At 45.7% G+C, this 21,704-nt stretch overlaps 1 protein-coding gene across 1 annotated transcript in view; it reads left to right on the top strand.

Annotated features, from left to right (window-relative positions):
- LOC308233037 (hydrocephalus-inducing protein-like) overlaps positions 1-21,704 on the top strand; it is a gene marked incomplete at both ends in the record, with an annotated part of 110,590 nt that overhangs the window by 2,586 nt on the left and 86,300 nt on the right. The window contains 7 exons of the mRNA XM_080639553.1: positions 753-872; positions 4,250-4,384; positions 7,900-8,099; positions 9,289-9,413; positions 15,183-15,388; positions 16,263-16,439; positions 18,731-18,830. Coding sequence (XP_080495679.1) covers positions 753-872; positions 4,250-4,384; positions 7,900-8,099; positions 9,289-9,413; positions 15,183-15,388; positions 16,263-16,439; positions 18,731-18,830 — 1,063 coding nt within the window. The remainder of the gene's footprint in view (positions 1-752; positions 873-4,249; positions 4,385-7,899; positions 8,100-9,288; positions 9,414-15,182; positions 15,389-16,262; positions 16,440-18,730; positions 18,831-21,704) is intronic.

The raw sequence follows: 21,704 nt of genomic DNA, 5'->3' as shown, positions 1-21,704 counted from the left end.
GCCTTCTCTTCTCCAGGCTGAACAGCCCCAACTTTCTCAGCCTGTCTTCATATGGGAGGTGCTCCAGCCCCCGATCATCCTCGTGGCCCTCCTCTGGACTTGTTCCAACAGTTCCTTTTTATGTTGAGGACACCAGAACTGTACACAATACTCCAGGTGAGATCTCATGAGAGCAGAGTAGAGGAGCAGGTCACACTCCTTTTGATGCAGCCCAGGATACGGTTGACTTTCTGGGCTGCGAGCACACACTGCCGGCTCATGTTCATTTTCTCATCGCCCAACACCCCCAAGTCCTTCTCTGCAGGGCTGCTCTCAATCTCTTCTCTGTGCAACCTGTAGCTGTACCTGGGATTGCTCCAACCCAGGTGTAGGACCTTGCACTTGGCATGGTTAAACTTCATAAGGTTGGCATCAGCCCACCTCACAAGCGTGTTGAGGTCCCTCTGGATGGCATCCCTTCCCTCCAGTGTTTCAACTGAACCACACAGCTTGGTATCACAGCTTGGTGTAATTTTGCAGAAGGAAACCTAAACACCCACCAAAAGAGCTTCTTAGTTTAAACCTGTTCAGCATGGTCCTGAAACATCTGATCAGCTCAGAAGATGGGTGGGTGCTCTGCCATCTCCTTCATGTAAACTGGGCACATGTACTCACCAAGAGACTGTACTTCACTGGAGATCAATGTAGGATTCTCATTCATTAACATATTTCCCAGCAGCTGAATCTCTCACTGCTGTGTCTTGCATCTCCAGTTCTCAGCAGCTGACCTGGACAAGAGCTTGTTTCAGCCTTTCCCATCAGAGGTGGTGTTTCAGAACTACCTTCCCTGCGAGGTCTATGAAGTGCCGCTGATTCTGAGGAACAAAGACAAGGTAAGTGCTGGAACATGGAGGTTTAACACTATGGTGGAAGAGGAGAGCAGTGGAATCCACACACTATACAACATAGTAAGTTATCTGCTCCAGCACAGCACATCCAGAATAAAATGTCTCACCAGTTTTATTTTGCAAGGTGGTAGAAATCTTCCTGTGCTGCAGATTCTCCCTATGATTTTGGTCATGCATTGGTGGTATTTAACCCAAAGGAACTTTCTAGGCAGCATGCTTCCTTTTGAAAGCCCTTGATTGATGGGAATGTTGACGGCTGTATAGTTCTTACCTCCTTGGATGCTTTACCTAGAGTATGCACCATGTCCTGCTGGCTCCTTTGTTAATCTTGGTTTCTGGCAGGGCAGTTTTCCTCTCTCAGCCTGTCTAGCTGCCTCTGTGCATCCTACTGTTCACCTTATGGTGGAATAAGTTATAATTCGTGGCATTAGCAGCCCAGGAAAGGTGTTTTCAAACAGTAGTGGAAACAGAACCATTTAGTGGATGCAGTGGGGAGGACTTCATGTGTCACTTTAGGCTCCTGCTAAGCTTAATTCAGTTGTGCTCAGGTTTTTCTAAGACAGCGTGTCTCTCAGCTTTGCCTTTGGAGAACCACAGCACAGCCACGGTAATGTGCATTTTGAGCAATCTTTGCTGTAGGTATACACTTTTCTTATTAAAATGGGCCTTAGTTTCTCTTTTTCTACTGCTCTGCTTCACTCCTTCTAAGTCTTTTGGTGTCAGCTGTTCCATTATCCATGCAAAAGGTTTGTCTTTGGCAAGTACCAGCTAGCAGGTGAACAGTTAATTTGCTTCCCTAAGTGGAAGAGAATGTCTGCATTAATATTCCTGCTATTCTCCAGTAAAAAGTTATATACATGTACAGCCGCACCTTGGGATTTCTGTACCCTGTAAAAAGGAGGCAATGTGTGAACTGTTGATTTTATCCAAAATTCTGACAAAAAAAACCCAAAAAAACTTATCTTCTGAAACCGTAAGACCTCCACCATTGGACAGCACTGGTGTAAAAGTAAGATTGGCTCTAAGGAAAATTTTTGGCATATTTAAGTACACAAAGATAGAGATGATAATCCCAAGAGAGTTTATGATGTTCTCTCTTTACTGGCTTTTGGTAATGTCCTGGAGAAAAGCAACACTGTGCTGTGTCTGAAAGTTTTTTCTCCAGTTTCCCAGATTCCTCTGAATCTTACTGCATGGTAACCTGAGGTTGTCTGCACCATAAAAATCCAGCTAACTGCAAAGTATATTCCAAACAGAGACTGGCTCTGTAAGCACTCCATCCCAGAAGTGCTTCATTATGTACTTGCTGCTCTTACCTGTGTGCTGTAAAATTCTTCCTTGTCTTCAGGCTGCTTCTCAACACCCTCAGAGATGTTCTGTGTGGCTTTTGATGAATATCATTGCAACCTGTGCTCATCTCCCAAGGGACCTGGTGACTAAAATGCTTGTTTGCAGTGTGAAATTGGCTCCTGAAGCTCACTGCAGCAGGGCACTGCTGAGAGCAAAAGGCCTCTGGAGAGCTCAGGACTGCCTTGGCCATGGGTTATCAGGCTCAGATGGGTGGTGCAAAATGAGCCTCCAGGTTTTCCAAGCCTCGTGTGGGTTTGTTGTTTATCATAGAATTATGGAATTGTTTGGGTTGGAAGGGATCTTTAAAGGTCATCCAGTCCAAACCCCCCTGCAGTGGGCAGGGGCATCTTCAACTGGAGCAGGTTGCCTTATCAGTGAAGCTGCCTGTCAGTCAAACCTGTTTCAGGCTTTCTGAGATGAGGCTTGAACTCAGGGGTTGATATCTGTGTGCTAGGAAATGCCTGCTTACTGTCTCCATGCATTTGTGTCCTGGGTTCAGCTATAACAGTAATTTTTCTCCTTCTTACTATGGTGCAGTGCTGTGTTTTTGACTATCAGCCTGGGAACAACACTGGTAACACTGATGTTTTTAATTGTTGCTAAGTAACGTTTACTTTGACCAAGGACTTTGTCAGTCTCATGCTTTGCGAAAGAGGAGGGGAAGCCAGGAGGAAGCAGAGACAGGACACCTGACCCAAAGTAGCTAAGGGCTATTCCATACCATAGCATGTAATGCCCAGTACATAAACTGGGGGGAGTTACCTGGAAGGCCCAGAGCACTGCTCGGGTCGGGCTGGGTATTGGTCGGCAGGTGGTGAGTAATTGTATTCTCTTCACTTGTTATTCCCCTTATTATTATTATTATTGGTGGTAGCAGTAATGGTTTTGTGTTATACCTTAGTTACTGGACTGTTCTCATCTTAACCCATGGGTTTTACATTCTTTCGATTCTCCTCCCCATCCCTCCGGGAGCGGGAGGAGGAAAAAGGTGGTGAGTGAGCGAGTGGCTGCATGATTCTGAGTTACTGGCTGAGCTTAAACCACAACAATGTGATATTCCAGAAGGCAGAAACTTGCAGCAGGGTGCCTGCAGGGATGCCTGGCTGTCGGTAGAAATTCCCAAAGGTCTGGCTTTGCTGCAGTGGCAGCTGCCTGACTGCAAGCACCAGGCCACAAGAGGCTCTCAGGAGTTGAGATTGGCTTTTCATAATGAAACCACACTGTGAGTCAGTGCTGTCACCTATCTCAAGGCAGAAAATTCCTTTGAAGCCCGTAATTGATAGGTACAGCTTGGGGGGTTGTCTGGCTTTCCATCATTTAGGCAAGTTGACTGCTCTCATATTCCGCTTCATCCTTTTCTTTTAGTGTATTGTGTTTTTCCTTTGCTTCTTTACACCCCACTTTAAATTCTCTTAGCCATCCCCTTCTTTCTGGGGTTGTCTTTTTATCTTGCTATGCTCCTCCTTTTGCTCTTCAGGTTTACTTTTATTCCCAGTAAGGCCACAAAGTCTGTGGTCTCCTTCTCTTGCTGGTCTGCCAGCATGACTAGCACAACAGCTTGACTTCCCCACTCAAACCTGGTATGTTTTCTGTGAGTTTCTTCCTTCTTCCAGTACAACACACACTGTTTGGCCTTCAGATAAGATATTCCCCCTTTAGAGGTATGGGTGTGTACAAGCAGAAGCAAGCAGGTTCTTTGGGCTTGTTGAATATACAGATGACTTGATTCAGGTATTTCACCTCTATGTTGTTGGTGTGTTACCTGGTGTGGTGTATGGGCTGGTGCAAAAGAAGCTGCTTGGTGCTTCTTTCACAGCAGTGCGTTGCCCTGCTGCCTCTGGCCTAGAGCTTTTAGGCCAGGCGGAAGGGGTTCAAGTCCACCCTTGTGTATTATGTGACCTAAAAGTGTTTTGGAAAGGTGGTTGAGGAGGGATGTCACCAGGGCATGGCCAAGTCTCCTCTCCCCATGTTTCCACAAGTAGCAAAGTGATAGTTTCATGTCTGCCCTGCAGGTTCCTCGGTTGGTGAAGCTCGTCTTGGAAAACTCGCCTTATTTCAAGTTGATTGGCCCCGACGGTGGGAGCCATAAGGTAGCACCTGGCATGTCTTCAACCTTCCGCATTCTTTTCACCCCTGAGGAGAACAAGGTGAGACTGGAAGTCCCAAGAGATGGTGCCTTCAGTGGAAGGTGAACCTGCAGGGCTGGTTTCAGAACAGGGCATCTGGTGTGGGTTTTGAGGAACTGTCCTGATTCAGTGGAGTTGCACTGGATCTAGAACTGAGAGAAACTCTTTCCTCATGGTGAAGGTTATGCTCTCATAGGCTGGAGGCTGTTACATGTTTCAGATTGTTTTTATCCTTCAGTGCTAGAATATGTAATGTAATGTCTGTTGGCTTCGGGGGTGAGTACTCTCTGTGATAAGGTGGCCTCTTGGTGTTGGTTTCTCATATCTGTCCATTGCTGCATAATGATGGGTTTGCTCCAATAATTATAAACACAGAAATCTGTTTAAAACTGACCAGGTATTTGGAAAACCCAAAGTTGAGCCTGATCAGAGTGAGGACCACCACCTCTGTAAACTGCAGTCTCTTTAATGTATATCATGTTGGACACAGCAGTGAGACAGCGGCATGTGATCTCTAAAGCCATCATTTTTCTTGTACTTTCTGGCATTTTCTCTGTGTTACAGTCCATAGTGTGCCATCAGACCTTCTCTAGGCTGTGGGCAGGCAATCTGCAGCTAGTCACATCTTGGCATTGTGTGGTGCTGCTGGCCACTGCAGTTGGGACTGACCAGCTGTGCTTTCCCTCCCTGGGCTTTTTTGAGCGTTCATGAGGGAAGATGCACATGTATCAGTAGGAAAATGGCAGGGAAGAGGTATTGATAAGATGTTTAGCCCTCTCTCTACTCAGTGGTAGGAGTTTAATTATTATGGAAGTACTAGAGGAACAAAGAGATCCAGAGAGCTTTTCTGTTTCCCATCTGGCAACCACTTTCCTGCCTCACCCTAGGCTGCAGCAAAGCTGATGCTTTTTTATACCCTGGGGTATCAAGCTTTGCAGCTGTGCTGTCCCTGAGGATACTTATCTGCCTGCATCCAGCTGTGAGTCCAGGGGAGGGGATGTGCTGTGCACATGGCAGGGACTTTTTCCTGGGAGGCTGGGACATCAGTGCTGGGGCCCTGGCAAGTCTGACTCTCTGCGATATGAAGGGTCAACGGTGTTATCTGGAGGCTTGTTATACAAAAGGATTTCTTACATGGCATGGAAATGAGGAAGCATTACAGGGAAATGAGGGCAGGCAGGCCAGCTCCTTCCACTAGCATCCTGCTACCTCTTTGCATAACTTTGGTGGAGAGGCAACATTAGGGGATAGCTCTGCACCTGATGTTTCTGCACTGGGACAGAGGTGCAAGATTCGTAGAATCATGGAATCATAGAATAGTTAGGGTTGGAAAGGACCTTAAGATCATCTAGTTCCAACCGCCCTGTCATGGACAGGGACACCTCACACTAAACCATGCCACCCAAGGCCTCATCCAACCTGGCCTTGAACACCGCCAAGGATGGAGCATTCACAGCCTCCCTGGGCAACCCATTCCAGTGCCTCACCACCCTAACAGTAAAGAATTCCTTTGAGCATAACTGTTTTCTCATCTTCCATTTGCTGCTTAGGTTTAGTTGAACACTTTGTCCTATCCTCAGGCAGCATGGATATAGAAAACTGAAGAGGAACTGCCCTGCGGTCCCTAGTTACCCATGCTTGTACAGTGTGGATGTTCTTGTGCCACTATATGTTCCCATGTGTCCTCACGTTATGTCAATCTAAACAGTCCAGGACGTGAAGTGCCCAGGTAGTGGATGCTTTGAATTCACATGGGCTGCCCTTAGCTTTTATTTTAGAAGGCTTAGGATGCAAAATTGAGTACAGAATTCCTAATTCAGAAAGACTTGCTGAAGATGAAATGCTGTCCTTGAAATGTGATATTCAAGTCTGTAGGTAGTTTGCTGCGTTCACTTCCTGGCATTTTACCTTCCAAATGTGAGAAGCAAAAGCCCTTCTGCAGTTTCCATTGTGAATATTTGAGATGTCTAGAAGAGAAGATCTTTCTTTATTCTCTTTATGTCTTGGATGTAACAGCATCCATTACAGCAACCTTAAACCCCAGGTGAAGGTTTAAGGTTTAGTTGTTGTGTTAAAGCAATAGCTTTCTGTCTGTGCCACATCTGGCTGCCGTAGGTCCCTTCCAGGCTTAAACAGGGTAAGTATGGAAGCAGGAAATTCCAAGTGTAAAGAAATCTGGATCAGTTCTGATTAAGAGAGTTTGCTGCTCTGTGCAATTCCTAAATCAAATTGTTTGCTACTACTTCAACAGTTATAAAAATATCAAATGAGTTAAAATCACTGAGGAGAAAAGATCAGGACAACAAGCAAGTGATAAGAGGCAGAGCTCTTATAAAGTCACCAGGAAAGGAGCTGCTGGAGGCAATGGCTCCTAGCGCTACTGCAGAAGTTTGATCACTGGTTTCACTAGAGGCAAGGTGATATTCCAGCACAGCAATGACACACTGTACATCTGGAGATGGATCTGCTCATCCCTACAGGAAAAGCTGTTAGTGATTTGATTCGCCTCTTCCTGCTAAATACCAGAATGCTGAGAGGGGAATGTCTGGCTCTTTTCTGAACAAGCCAGTGACTGGGAGTAGTACGGTTAAGTTTGCTCTGATAGGGATGTCTGTCTGCCACCTGCAGTACTGGTACCACCTGTCTCAGGTAGGCATGAGAACAAGGCACCAAGACCTTACCAGAGAGATGTGATTAAGGCATCAGCCATGCAGCAGAGAGGGCGCAAAGCTGTTTCCTGCATCCCTGAGGCTAGGATGAGATGTAAAGGGTAATTGAGATTAGGCTCAGGAGGAACTAACTCTCTTTAGGTCTAGGGTAGAGATGGAATAGGCTGCAGAGGGCAGGGGTGGAATTGTTAGTGTACTCCTCAAACATCTCACAAGGATAGTTTGGGTATAAGGCAGAGCCAGTTCAGGGGTGGGGAGGTGGGTCAGATAGCTTTTTAAGCATGTGTGGTCCCAGCCTTGTCCCTATAATGGCGTGGGAAATGAAGGGAGATACACACATACCCTATGCTCACCTGACATGAAAAACATGCTTGTTTCCAGCTTGCTAAGTACTTCAGCAAAGACAAACTGTTGATCGTGCATGTGGCAAAGGCCTTTTGCAAAATGGATCAAGCATCCCCTGCCAAGCTTCAATGAGTCGCTGCATTGCTGGGATTGGAGTTAGTGTTGTGACACAACTGAGTTCTTAGCAGTGCCTTTAATAATTCGCAGTGGTGATCAAAGCACTGTTACTGCTTTGATCCCTTACATGGAATTATTTTGGTAAAGAATCAGAATCAAGTACAAGCTAATTTTGTCTGACGCTGCCAGCTTACTGTGAAAGCAGGTGAATCAATGGGATTGTTTCTTCTTTGCAAGTTAACAGCCCTGTCTAATTCATGCTGCTGGAATGAAAGGTCATTAAGGCAAAAAGTACTCCCACATTCTTGAATGCTACTGTTAAAGTCACAGAAAACAGCAGTTTTTTTCTCCTGCCATAGAGGTGGTACTAAATTCACTGTGCTAAGATTGTTTCTTTCCCTGCAGGATTATTTCCACCAGCTCATCTGCATCACAGAAAGGGAGAAGTTTATTGTGCCTGTTCGAGCAATAGGTGCCCGAGCCATCCTGGACTTCCCTGACCAGGTGAACTTCTCAGAGTGTCCAGTCAAGTTCAGCACTCAGAAAACTCTGCTGGTGCGCAACATCGGTAATCGGAAGGCTTGCTACAGCATCAGCACTCAGAGGTAAAGGAGCTTATCTTTCTTGTGCAAAACACTGTTTTGTGATAATATAATTGGTAAACAGCAACAGAAAGGAATTGGTGCATGAGCTGCTCTACTGCAGCCATAGCTGGAGATGGGCAGGACACCTAGGGTTTGCTGTTGCTTATAGTGTTTTAAGCATGATGCAACCTTTGAGAAAACTGCAAGATACAGTGAAGTTTTATAGTGCAGTGGTATCTCCAAAGCAGCATCTTGCACAACTGATTCTATTGGATTAAAAGAGCCGACACAGGAAGGCAACTTGACTGCTAATGGCAGACGACAGCTCTAGGAGCACAGTTTATGTAGCCCAGTCACAGTGTTGAGAAATGGGCATGCTGTGAGCTGGTGAGAGAGACATTGAAGAATTTATTAGCAGCTGTGTCTGTAGTAGCAAGTGCAAACAGAGATTGTAGATCTAAGCAATGGGTATTGAGGCCCTGGCAGTAACAGTGTGTGGTCCAAGAACTTTGTTTTCCAGCGGGTTTGGTCTGGTTCCTGGGATCAAATATTCTTAAATGGAATGAGCTCTTAAATGGAGAGGAGCAGGCACTGGCTTCAAAGCTGCATTACAGCCCCAAATCAGAATGCTATTGAGGGTGCAGGCGAAAGATGAAGCCAATATCTGGTGCATGGTTTGGAGGCCTTTTCTTCTAGGGTTTTCTCCCTCTCAAGATTTCCTGGAAAGGGCTAGAATATGTTAGTAGCCAGCTTGCAACCTCCTGATCATAAATAACCTTCTGAAATGGTTACTACCACTATCAGCCAAGTACACCTATTCTCTAGGAGGCCACAAGCACACGGCATTCTGGTGGTCCCCTCGTCAAATGCCTGATGTGAAGTCAGTGTCAAGTTGTGTATCCGAGTAGCTCTTTCCCCACCTCTGTCTTCTTCAAAACCCATTCTCTGATCATGCAGCTGGCAGTCAGACTCTGGAGCCTCACTGCAGAGAACTGGATGCAGAGTATGGGGAACATAAGATCATGTTATACCATGGGATCTTCTGAGGGCTCAGCCTCTTCAGAAGATCCTGTATGTTCTGTTTTTCTTCTACTGACTGTGGTTTGCTTGCTCCTTGCTTGCACAAGTGAGTTGAAGTGAACTAGATTGCAAAAGGAATATAGTCCTCAAATTTCCCACTATAGTCCTAATGTCTCTCTTTGTGTTGCAGCCCTTTCTCCGTGGATCCCTCCGTTGGGACTCTTGGGATTGGTGAAGTCATGCAAGTAACAGTGGTGTTTCACCCACTGAAGACTGGTGATTATTCCCGATCCCTGATAGTTCACTATGACACAGGTAAGAGCTGGGTGCTGCATGGTGCACCCTCTCTGTGTCCTTCCAAACAGAGCCCTTCCTAAGCAGAATAACGTTAAACTTGTTTTGCAAGACTTTGCAGGCTACTTCTAAAACCTTTTCTTTCAAAACCTGTGCATGCTTCAGTTCTTAGAAGTGAGCAGATAAGGGGCAAAGACTGAATCTGTCCTTGTTCTCTGTGTCCTGTGTTGCTGTGTGCCAGCCCATCCCTGGGGAGACCCTAGTGTCAGCACAGTGTTCTCCACACAGCACCCACCCATGGCAGTTGTCTACTCTCATTCCTGTTGTTCCAGTCATCTGAATTCCCTCTCCAGGTGCATCTTCCCTGCCCCCTTTACCTCAAAGAAAAGTGAAGAGTAGTTGGTGTTTAGAGGTTTGTTAAACTGGGTCCCCTCAAATAGGAATCAGGTTTTTGGAATCCTGTTTTGCTCAGCGTTGCTGAGTGGAGGAAGGCAGAACCTCGATTCTCCATTAGTGAGCATATGCACTCTCTTATTCCTAGACAGCACTGTGTGTGAAGTGTGGAGTGCCTTGACAGACTCTTTCCAATGCCCACTGTCTCTTATACACCTCTGTCCCACATAGTGGTTCTCTGTTGTCTTGCAACAGAGCCTTTTTCTGTTTCCTTCTACCCATCTACAACCCACACTTCACAGCATCAGGACTAAAGCAGCTGGGTCTAGAGAGCACTTGAGATTTGACAGGAAGTGCTCACTGTATCCAAACATAGGTATAATATTTATACTAGGGAATCTTATTCCAGGATCAGGCCACAGGAATACTGTCAGTGTTAAATGTCGCTTCAAGAGTAAGTGGGAAAAAATCAAGAAAAAGGTGTGGCGTTAAAATGCTTCTGTAGCCTTGCTTCAGCAGAAGTATCTTGTGATGCTGAACACAGCATTTGCTCATCTGTGTGAATGCATTTGGTATGCATTTTCTCTTTCCTGAAAAAGAGGTTTGTGATGTCCCTGTTCCTGAACTCCAGTCCTGGGAAGCAGGATGGCCTAACCAGTGTGACACTGCGATGCTTTAGCCCTGCAAAGAGCATTTGAGTTGTCGTGAGTTTGTAGAAGTTCTAAAAATGTTCCTGTATCTTTCAAATGCTCTTCGTAGCCTTCTGAGTTTTCACAGCTTTGTTTAATACTTTTCAGTTAATGACCTATTCACAGAGAATGGTTTATGCTTACACAGAGAGAGGCTCATTGGTTTCTTCCTTGAAAGAACTACTGAATTCTTTACATTACTGCTGCTAAGAGCGTAATGATTTACATTGAATATTTAACCCTCAGTGCTTTACATGGCCAAACTCCTCCATTTCTCCATGTACATGTGTCTGGGTGTGAAAAATCCCAGTGAACATTGAAATAAAGGTGGCTTGGGATGTTAGGGGCTACAGAACATCCCTATTCATCTCCTTAACATCAGGTTGTGGCATCAGGAGGGGTTTCTGAAGCCTGCCTGCCAAGTACACGTGCAGGTTTGGAAAGGGTTTATCACTCAGTGCCACTGAAAGTCCTTGGCCCTTCCCTGATGACTTTCAGCCACCCTGTGCAGCTGTGGGAAAACAAGTTTATAGAGTTAAGTCTAGTCTCAACCAAGTCAGGATTCATAAAGCTTAGTTATTCTTTTAGCTCTCAAGCAGCGTTCAAGTGAGATGCCCCAGCTAGATGCCCCGTGTGCTGCTGTTCATACATGAAACCCATTTTGCTGGAGTCACAACTTTTATTACAGCCTGTGCACAAGCACAAGCTTGGTGTGGGAGGGTGAGCTTTGCTCAGGGACACATGGCTAAGGAGATGTGTAACAGGTTCCCAGAGCTGTGCCAGGGGTGAAAAACAAATTCACCAGTCCCATAGCACCCAGAAACAGTAACATCTATGGCAGATGTTCCATGCAGGTGAAGGAGGCCAACAAAGACAGGACTTGCTGGAGAGATGCTGGGAGCTGTGGAAGGAGAATCACTTCTGTGCTCAAAGCTCCCTAAATCCTGTTTTACATTAGACTCCAGTCTCCAAGAAGTATGGTATGATGGGTGATCTTCAAGGTGTGGGACCCAGTTCTGTGCTTGTATGTGGGTATCTGCAGTGCCCACTGGGTCTCATAGCAAGGTGCTACAATGTGCTTCTAGTCCAGGAGATCTATTGTTCAGTGCTGAAATTGCTCTGTACAGTTTTTCCCCATTGGTTGCCACATCCCATGGGATCTTTGTCAGTGCAAGAAACTTTGGTAATTAATAAAGCACCCCGAGCTTGTGCAGGGCTGACAGACACTATATACTGAGCTGCTATTATTTCCATCAGTAATAAGAGTGATTATGGAGAGCATTTTACTTTGGTGGCTCTGTGAGACTAATACAGAATCAAAAGCCTTGGGGCAGATCTCACAGTATCACAATATGCTAGAGATTGGAAGGGACCTCAAAAGATCATCCAGTCCAATCCCCCTGCTGGAGCAGGAACACCTAGATGAGGTCACACAGGAATGTGTCCAGGCGGGTTTTGAATGTCTCCAGAGAAGGAGACTCCACAACCTCCCTGGGCAGCCTATTCCAGTGTTCCGTCACCCTCACTGAGAAGAAGTTTCTTCTCAAGTTGAAGTGGAACCTCTTGTGTTCCAGTTTGTACCCATTACCCCTTGTCCTATCATAGTTTGCCACTGAGAAGAGCCTGGCTCCATCCTCGTGACACTCCCCCTTTATATATTTATATACACTAATAAGGTCCCCCCGCAGTCTCCTCTTCTCCAAACTATAGAGACCCAGCTCCCTCAGTCTTTCCTCGTAAGGGAGATGCTCCACTCCCTTAATCATCTTAGTTGCCCTGCGCTGGACTCTCTCCAGCAGGTCCCTGTCCTTCTTGAACTGAGGGGCCCAGAACTGGACACAATATTCTAGATGTGGTCTCACCAGGGCAGAGTAGAGGGGAAGGAGGACCTCTCTCGACCTACTGACCACCCCCCTTCTAATACACCCCAGGATGCCATTGGCCTTCTTGGCCACAAGGGCACAGTGTTGGCTCATGGTCATCCTGCCGTCCACTAGGACCCCCAGGTCCCTCTCCCCTACACTGCTCTCTAACAGGTCGTTCCCCAACCTACACTGGAACCTGGGGTTGTTCCTGCCCAGATGCAGGACTCTACACTTTCCCTTGTTATATTTCATCAAGTTATTCCCTGCCCAACTCTCCAGCCTGTCCAGGTCTCTCTGGATGGCAGCACAGCCTTCTGGTGTGTCAGCCACTCCTCCCAGCTTAGTGTCATCAGCAAACTTGCTGACAGTACACTCAATTCCCTCATCTAAATCATTGATGAATATATTAAATAATACTGGTCCCAGTAGTGACCCTTGAGGCACTCCACTAGATACAGGCCTCCAACTAGACTCCGCCCCATAGACTACAAGTTTCTGGCTTCTCTCCTTCAGCCAGTTCACAGTCCACCTCACTACCTGATCATCCAGACCACACTTCCTCAATTTAGCTATGAGGATGCTGTGGGAGACTGTGTCAAATGCCCTGTTTGAGGAAAGAGATCAGAGCCAGTACACATAGGAGAATTTTAGGAAACAGCAGATGCAAGAAGAACCAGCTGTCAGGCAGGAGTGTCCACTCCATTACTGTCCTGTCTGTCCTTGGTGTGGAGCCCCACAAAGCAGCTTTCCCACAGGAGAGGTAACATGAGGCTCAGGAGTAGCTCTTGGTGGTTTTAGTCCTGCTGAAAGCCTCCAACCTTGTGCTAAAAGCCTGCTGAAGAACCAGCTGCATATTTGGCATTTGATCATTTTCCCTCAACTTCCTCCACAACTTACAGGAGGGCTGACAGTTCCTGAGCAGGAGCTCTCCTAAAGCAAATCTCAGCTTGTTTTGCTGTGTATCACAGGCCAGGCTCAGAGCATCCTTTGTGGCTTTGCATACCCAGGGCAAGGGAGAGAGAGCTCAGCCTCAGCTTCTTGATTATTTCTTCAAGGGCAGGTAGAAGATGCAGGTGGTGTCTGCCTCTGGCTCCATAGTAGCCAATGAGTTTGAGTTTTTCTGCACAGGGATTATTACTTCGCTTGTACAAATTGGATGGAGTAATGTCTCCCCTCCTGAACCCTGGGGAGCAACACTTGCTCTCTACCAAATTCAGATTATTCCTGTACAGGAGAAGAGAGCAGCTAAGCATGTTTCTCCAGTGCAGCACACTCGGAGCTGGAGATGTGTGAGCTTGCCCTGCCCTGGGTGAGGGGAAGGCTCTGCCTTGCTCACCTGCCTCTGAGTTTTGCTCACTGGCCCTGAAAGTACGGGGTCGCCAGCAGCCTTTCCTTCCCATTGCTGTTTGCTACCTGTAGGACCAAATGTGATCAGCCTCATGTTGATGAGCACGAGGCTGCAGCATGGAGAAGCAGGTCCTGACCTGAGACAGTGTCCCCACCAGATTCCCAGAGAGCCTCCATGTCTAAATGGTTTCTGTTGGCCATTTAAAAACTTGGCAAAAGATTTTCTGTCTGCTTATTGCAGGTGGTGAGTGCATGTTGTGCTTTTCTTCCTTCTCATGTGGGAATTCCCAGCAGTATGGCTGGGTTCTGTCAGACTTCTATGTTATATGTTTGCTTCAAAGTAGGCAAAAAAAAAAGGGGGTAAAGAGGAGTTTGTGCAACTATATGTTGACTTTGCACCTTAACAGTAGCAGCACTACAACAGACTGAGGACTGGGAGCTGGTACTTTATACACCTGATTGGTGATGGGCTTTTATAGTTCAAATCAATTAGATTGATGGGTGAACGTAGTTGTTCTCCAACGTGTTTGTTTATGTCAACAAAGCCAGTAGGTAGCAACTGTTTCCTGCCTTTGTTCCCCTTTTCTAGAACTGTTTGTAATAATGTTGACAATTTTTTAATACTATTTTAGATAAGGTTGTTCCAACTCCTTGCAAACAGAGTATGGCCTTTGCCCCTCTCCAGGGCCTTGTGTTTCAAGATGAATGGTCTGTCATTGAGGGTACATGAGAGGGAATTAAGTTTGTGCTTCATTTACTTGAGGGTTTTTTTTCAAGAGCTTTATAGCTCCACAACAGTGTAACACTCCTCCTGACAAAAGGACTGCTAAAGCAACCCATAGAGTTGGCTGCATGAGCACAGCTGAGGCTGTGTGTCATAGGAGGGTCATTTGGAAGTTAAAAACCTCCTTTTGACTGTTTTATTCGTGCCTGGTTATGCACAAAAGGAGATTTCCCTGTGATGCCACATCAGCCATTTTTAGCACATGACAAATTTCTGGAAGAATGTGGTTTTCATCTCTTTGCGGGTCACCCTGGCCACAGCTTGCCTACTCTATCATCAGTGGAAATCACTTCTTAAGTCTCATTAAGTCTGGATGTGTTTCAGAGCAGAACTGACCCTACATTAGCCCCCTTTCTTTGTGGATCAATCAGCATCTGCTGAGAAGCAGAGGAGCAGCTTGAAGGCTGATTGATTCATTAAGTAGTATATTGGGCATGACTTTGCCAGGCAATCAGAATGAATCTCACTATAAATGTTGGCACCTTGGTGATAAATCTCTACAAACACACCCAGAAATAAGGTGCTTAAGGTGATGTCAGGACATCCTCATGCTGTACCACATGCAGCTGTCAGGATGTGATAAATGTCTGATCTGTGGAACTGCTGCAGCTAAAAGCTGTAGCTGTTTCTTCTGTTACCTGTGGTTTGCTTTGTTCCTTATACTTCCATCAGCAAATGAGATGAGCAGAGCCTTCCATGTGCTTTGTTCCAGGTGAAGATATTCACACAAGCCTTTACGGAGCAGCTGTAGATGTCAACATCAGGCTAGACAGGAACTCCTTGACAGTTGAGAAGACTTACCTAACGCTGTCAAACCACAGATCCGTGGTCGTCCACAACCAGAGTGAAATCATAGCCCACTTCCATTGGAAGCCTTTTGTTAACCAAGAAGAGGAGGATCAGCAGAAGCTAAGGTTTGTTTCGAAGATTCATTTCCGTAAGACACACTGCCCAGGCCCGAGAGAGGTGTTGGTGCTTTTGAATGGTTTAGGACAAGTAAACCCATCCACAGCATCAGGGTACATGTCCCTGGGCTTCCAGGCAATGTAGCTTAACACTTGCCATTCCAGTTCCAGCCATACTCCATCTGAGGATGATGTTTTGGGGAGGAAAGGTTGATTGGAACCACTGGATTTCCTCAGAGAGCAAATTCACATCTAGGAACTGCAGACTACTGAGATTCAGAGATCCTTGGGCTGTGGAGGATCCATGAGGCTGAGGAAGGTGTCAGCACTCATTACCTGGGACTGTGCTGAGCCTGAGTTCCTTAGTTCGCTTTTGAAGTGCTTCAGGATCCTCTGGTGGAAAGCAGGACAAGCAACAGAGCAGATACAGTTTCCTGTAGATCCAAAAAGGAAGAAAAAAAGCGTGATGCTTGTATGCTGTAGCTGAAACCCACCTGCTTCTCCCTTTCCCACTGACGCATTGCAGTGTGTGCTCTTCAGGCTTTTTCTGACCCCCCACAATAGCCCTATGGTAGGAAAAGCCAATTGAGGTTGTTGGTGAAATCTCTATTGGTTGGGGCAGTGGCTTTGAACCAGGAGGCTCTCTTGAAGTCTGCTAGCTTTCAGAAACCTCTTCTTAGCTTGTAAGTGTGGAGTAAAACTACCTGCTGTGCTAGCAAATGACCGGTAATAATCAGATCCATTTAGGAGCCTGTGACTTGCAGTCATCGCCTTCCTGAGCTGCTGCTGTTCTTCCCAAAGTGCTTTGCTGCTCCTGCATGTATAGAACAGTCTCTGCAAATATGTTGCTTACTCAGTTTCCTGCTTGGTTTGTCTGTCCTGGTGGCTGCAGGCTGCAGAAGCAGGAAGACAACGGGACGGACTGTGCTCGCAAGGAGGGTGAGGTGCACCCCACTCTCCAAGAGCGCCTTTCCCTTCTCATCCGCACCTTTGAGAACCAAGTGACAAAGGTGCAGGAAGACTCCATGCTTTTCTCCGATGATGTTTTCACCATTGAGCCAGTGGTAAGCAATAGCTGAGCACAAACCTTCACTGGCTGAGAGAGCTTGTTGCAAAAAGCATTTCTGAGCAGCGAGCTCCTGACAGGCAGCAAGAGCCTGCCCAAAACTGAGCTCTGCTACTAGGACTGTAAATTAAGAGCACTTACTAGGTGTTCTTACAGTGTTCAGAAGTATCGATTATTATACGTAAGGGCACAACCTTACACATAGCATGTGGGGATTATTACTAGGGATATTAGAGCACTGTCAGTTCACATAGTGACCCGAAGAATGAAATGGCCTCTGAGGAAAGGAGGCAAAATTCAGCGCAAGTTTAATCATGGAAATACCAATACCTTCATATAACCTGGATTTATGCCATGTCTGAATCATAGAATCCTAAAAAGGTTGAGGTTGGAAGGGACCTTAAAGCTCATCCAGCTCCAACCCCCTGCCATGAGCAGGGACACCTTTCAGTAGACCAGGTTGCTCCAAGACCCACCCAACTTGGCCTTGAACACTGCCAGGAATGGGGCAGCCACAGCTTCTCTGGGCAACCCCTGCCAGTGTCTCACTACCCTTATAGTGAAGAATTTTTTTCCTAATATCTAATCTAATTATCTCCTCTGTCAGCTTAAAGCCATTCCCCCCTTGTCTTATCACTACACATCCTCATAAAAGGCCCTTCTCTAGCTTGCTTGTAGGCCCCCTTTATGTACTGGAATCTCCCTTCCAGTGTCACCTGTGAGCCTGGACACAAGGCTGACAGGTTTAAATGGACTTTTTGAGTTCTACTGCATATAGGCACAGGAAAGATTTTGCTTTTCTGTTGATACAAGCAAAACCTCATGTCCTTCAATCAGCCATTGCTCTCATTCTGAGTATTTGCATGGTCTAAAATGAAGGATGCCTTCTGTCTGAGCAGTGCAACATCCCTTCTCATATTGGAGTAAAACCCTACAATAATACCAAACTCTTATTTCTTTTAAAGTAGGTGAAACTCATTTATTTTTTTCCAAGGAAGAGTAAGGCTGAGAGCCACCCATGTCATCACAACTGCAGTTTCACCCCTCTGTTGACCCATATGACTGTCGATTGCAGGCTGGGGTCCCCAGTTTGCTTCCTCAAGCAAGTGTGTTGTCATGTGAGGCTTCATCTCAGCCAGTTGCTTGCTGGATAGAAATATGTTTGACCTGACAAAGGTGTTTATCCTGGGTTTTGAGAAGAATCCAATTGACTTTATCCTTTCAGATTTCATTTTTCTTATTGTTGGTTTGTTGCTGTTTGAAATGGTTTTCTTTACCTGTTATTCCCTCTGTTCTGTTGACTTCCAGCAGGCTGTGCATTAGGGTATTATTTGCAGATGCAGCCTAAGAACTCACCATGTTATAGCCCTTTCATTTTTGTGGGGGCTGTCCTTTGAATTATAAGTGCTCAATTGATGGGAAGTACTATAGTTACTTAATATTTATGCTGCAGGAGTGCTGGAAGCCCCAGTCATTTCGAGACTTTTGGACTAAGTACTGAGGATACCCAACAGCAAGCAGAATCAAAGCCACACTTTGCAGACAGAAAAATAACTCTGTTCTTTTCATCTTCTTCTGGAGTAGTCTTACAGTTGTCAGAAGTACATATATTTTTGTCAACAGACATTTGCAATGCTAAGGCTGAAGGAACGTAAGTGATGACTTTGTTTAAACCTGTTGCAAGAAGTGAGAGCCTTTAGAAACAAGGGATGCCTCCAGAATGTGTGACTGGAGTCTGAGTGCCAGTGCTAGGATTCTTTGGGAGAAAACCCTGAGGAAGCAGCAGACAGTTACAGGCATTGGTAGCATGGCCCAGACTTAGATCCCTGAGTAAGAGCATGACAAGGGAAAGAGCTTGCTGGTTGAAAGAGGTGTGGAGCTGAAAGCAAATCTCATCTCTTCTTGTTTGAGCCTGTGCTCAGAGAAACAGGAATGTGTGCACCTTGCTGAGAGAAACAGGCCCTCTGCTCCTTCCTCTGATCATCCATCAGCTGGAAGAGCCTGTGTGGTGCCTGACCACTCTGGCTTATTTGCTAGAGTGTGAGCCAGTTTGGTTGCTTCTGTCTAGCCGTAATTTAACACAATGCCTCTACCAGGTGGCAGTAAAGGTAAGGGACGTAGAAAGGTTTTTTTGCCACAGCTTCCAAGCTGTCTCACAGTTTTTGTCAATGAGTATTGCTTGCTTCTTGCTCTTCACTGATGCTCTCAATAAAGGCTTACAGGGCTGTGCTTGAAAACAAGAAATGTGACTTTTGAAGATAAATCGTTTGCTGTCTCCTTCTGTTTCAGGAGGGAGATGTCTGGCCAAATTCTTCAACTGAAATCAAGGTGATCTTTAAACCCCAAGAAGCCAAAGTCTATCAAGAAAGAGTCTACTGTGACATCTCAGGTACAGCTCCTTTCTCCTGCTCCTGTTACCCACAGTGAAGGCACAAACACTCTTCCAGCCCATTCAGTTCTCATGTAATTGCTGGACTGGTCAGCAGGGCAATGCTGGCACATGCCCACTGTCCTCTCCTGTCCAAGGCCAGGTTCAAGATGCCTGGCTCTGGATCACTGGTCCCAGAACAGTCAAAGCAGTGAAGGGATAAGCTTTCATGCCATGGGTTTGCCAGCGTTTCTTCTGCTGTATGTAAAGGCCAGAGAGCTACAAAGGAGAGCAGTTTTTAGTGAATGAGCACTAAACCCCTGTAGACCATTTCCCTCCAAGATGAACATTCCATGGATGTGTCGTCAGACTCCTGAGGTTGCTGGAGCTGAGTTAAAATGTGCTCCCTGAGCCTGAATCCCCTCCTGCCAGACTGAGGGTGGCTGAGTCCTGTTGACTGCAGGGTGTTTGCAGAAGGGCCACTCCTGGCCAGCACGTGCTTCTCTCCCTGCATGGGAGTTGCTGTACTCAGCAGGCTGAGCAGTCTGCTAGACAGCTTTATGGTTGCCCTGTCTTACAGAGGTACTGTCAAGTCCTATTCTGGGAGCAGTTATCACTGATCCGCCTGAGTTTTTACCACCTCTGCTCTTACAGAGGAAATTGCTTTGCTGTGCTAGCACAGGGTGGGGGATGTTTGTGGCAGGCTGCGTGGTTCAGGCTACCTTGTCCTTCCTCTCCATCTCTGCATGTTGCTGTTTAAGGTGTTTTTGAAGAGTGAGAGATGACTGTCAAATCCAGGGAACACTTTGGTTTTACTATCAAAGAGTGCAAGGCCCATGGTCCTCCACTTACCAGGCTCCTTTTCTGGAGGCTGCAACTGCAAAGCTGGTTTGGAGAGGTTTCAAATTTGCTCTTGCAAATATTTCAGCTCAAAATTTACTTCCTTAGTAAATTTTCTTAGTTATTAAATAACTTTCTTAGTTATTAATGCAAATAAAACTGTAGGAACTGGAAGGAAGCACATGGTGGGGGTTCAAAAACCTTTTTTTTTTTTTTTTTTTAAGTTTTTCTGCATATGGAAATGTTTTGGGTTACATCTGATTTCTTCCAAAACCCATTTCTAAGCCAGTCTTGCAGGGAGAAGCAAAATCCCAAATGATGATTACTCCTTCACCTTCTGATGTGCTACATCATGTAAATAGTGGATCTACATTTATTAACAGGGTCAGATGGGAATCATGTTCAAAATGAGTCACATTCTGTGAACAAGAAGAGGAGTGTCAGAAAGCAGCAGGAGTTAAGGAATTTGGCAACGAAGTCCTGTGCTGTTAGGCCACTTGCACTCTATTTATTTAAAATTGAGGCAGCAATGCCAAACTGTACACCCTACATGATATACCAAGGTATTATTCCTGCTGAGATCCAAATTCTTACTCCTCAGTGCCAGGTGTGGCTTTAGGATTGAGGATGAGGGGTATGTAGTAGTCATTACATACCTGGTCTGTGTGCTTCAGAACATTTTACAGTGGGAGCATCACAGCTATACCCAGGCCTTGGGCAAGGGCTGGGTGTTCCTGAAAGTCCCAGCTCCTAGCAGAGAGGAGGATGTACACTCATTTTGTTGGTTTGGTTGTTTTTCCTCTCTGCTGTCCTGAATGCTGCATATATTTTTGTCTGCTCCTTCTCCTTTGGGAAAAGCACTATCTGTGGTTCACCTGGAAGGAGGAAGAGCCAAATTTCTTGGACTTCCCAGAGTTCCAGGATCAGTGTAGGGGTAGAAGAAAGGATGGTTTTCCATGAACCTTCTGGAGAGGCTGAGGACTTACTGCAGAATGAGGAAACACTGCCACTGATTTTTTGATCAGCATGATCATGGACAAAAGCTTGTCACTTAGAAATCTTTGTTGTTTCCTAAACCTTTGATGGTTTAGACCTAGAGTTTTTAATGAAAATTAAGCCACAAATTATGCAAGATAGAGAAATCTTTTGACAGTGAGCATTTTATGGTGTCTGTGAAACAAATTCACAGCCCTCTGATTAATGCCTGAGCTGTGAAACATAGAATCATCTCTGCTTTCAGGTGGGCTTTGGCTGGATCCACTTAAAAATTGATGCAATGCACAAAAGCTATGTAGCTTTTCTTTCCTGGCTTTGGACATTATCAAACATTCTCATTCCAGGATTGCAAAATTGAAGTCAGCAATCGTTGCAAAGGCTGTTCCAGGAGAGTTGTTTTCAAGTTGTGATCTGTTCACCATGTTATCACACGTGGGCTGCTCTTTGCAATAAGAGACTTTACTTATTCATTTAGGACATTCTGGAATAACTGTGCAGCAGATTAAAAAAAAAAAAATCAACCTTAATTCACTGATCTTCTGTTAATGGCAAGCATTGCACAAAAGGAGCTTGAAGGATGGAGGATGTCTTTGCAGAAAAGCTACAGTGAAGGTTATATACAAATTAGGGGCTTTCTTCTCCTCCTTGTGCTACTTGCTTTCCATGCAGAGTAGAATGGGATGGCAGGGAGACCCAAGCCAAAATTTGAGTTTAGGATTGAGGCTCTTCGGGCCTCTGCAGTGGTTCAGAACAGCCTTCAGACTGAAAAGTCCTGTGCTATGTCATCTTAGCAGACTTAGAGAAGAAAATTAGCATCTTGGAGTTTACCTATAAGCCTTGTGGTCTCAGTTGCCTTTCAACAAGGGATGTTCATGTTAGCAGTACATTTATGGCTTACCTGATCTCGGTAGTGAGGAGGGTGGTTTTCCAAAACTGCTGAGCACACTTCAAGTAAGGTGTCTTTACAAATATGAGGTCTTGGTGTCTTGATGGGATAGGTGAGTGCTTCTCCTCTCTGGAGATCATAAAGCCCTGTCTTATTTAGGCACTGCTGCAAGA

Source organism: Psittacula echo (genome assembly GCF_963264785.1).
Source record: "Psittacula echo genome assembly, chromosome: 1".
In the NCBI taxonomy this organism is placed as follows: Eukaryota; Metazoa; Chordata; class Aves; order Psittaciformes; family Psittacidae; genus Psittacula; species Psittacula echo.
The sequence above is the reverse complement of the archived record's forward strand: the minus strand, read 5'-3'. Positions and strand labels throughout refer to the sequence as shown.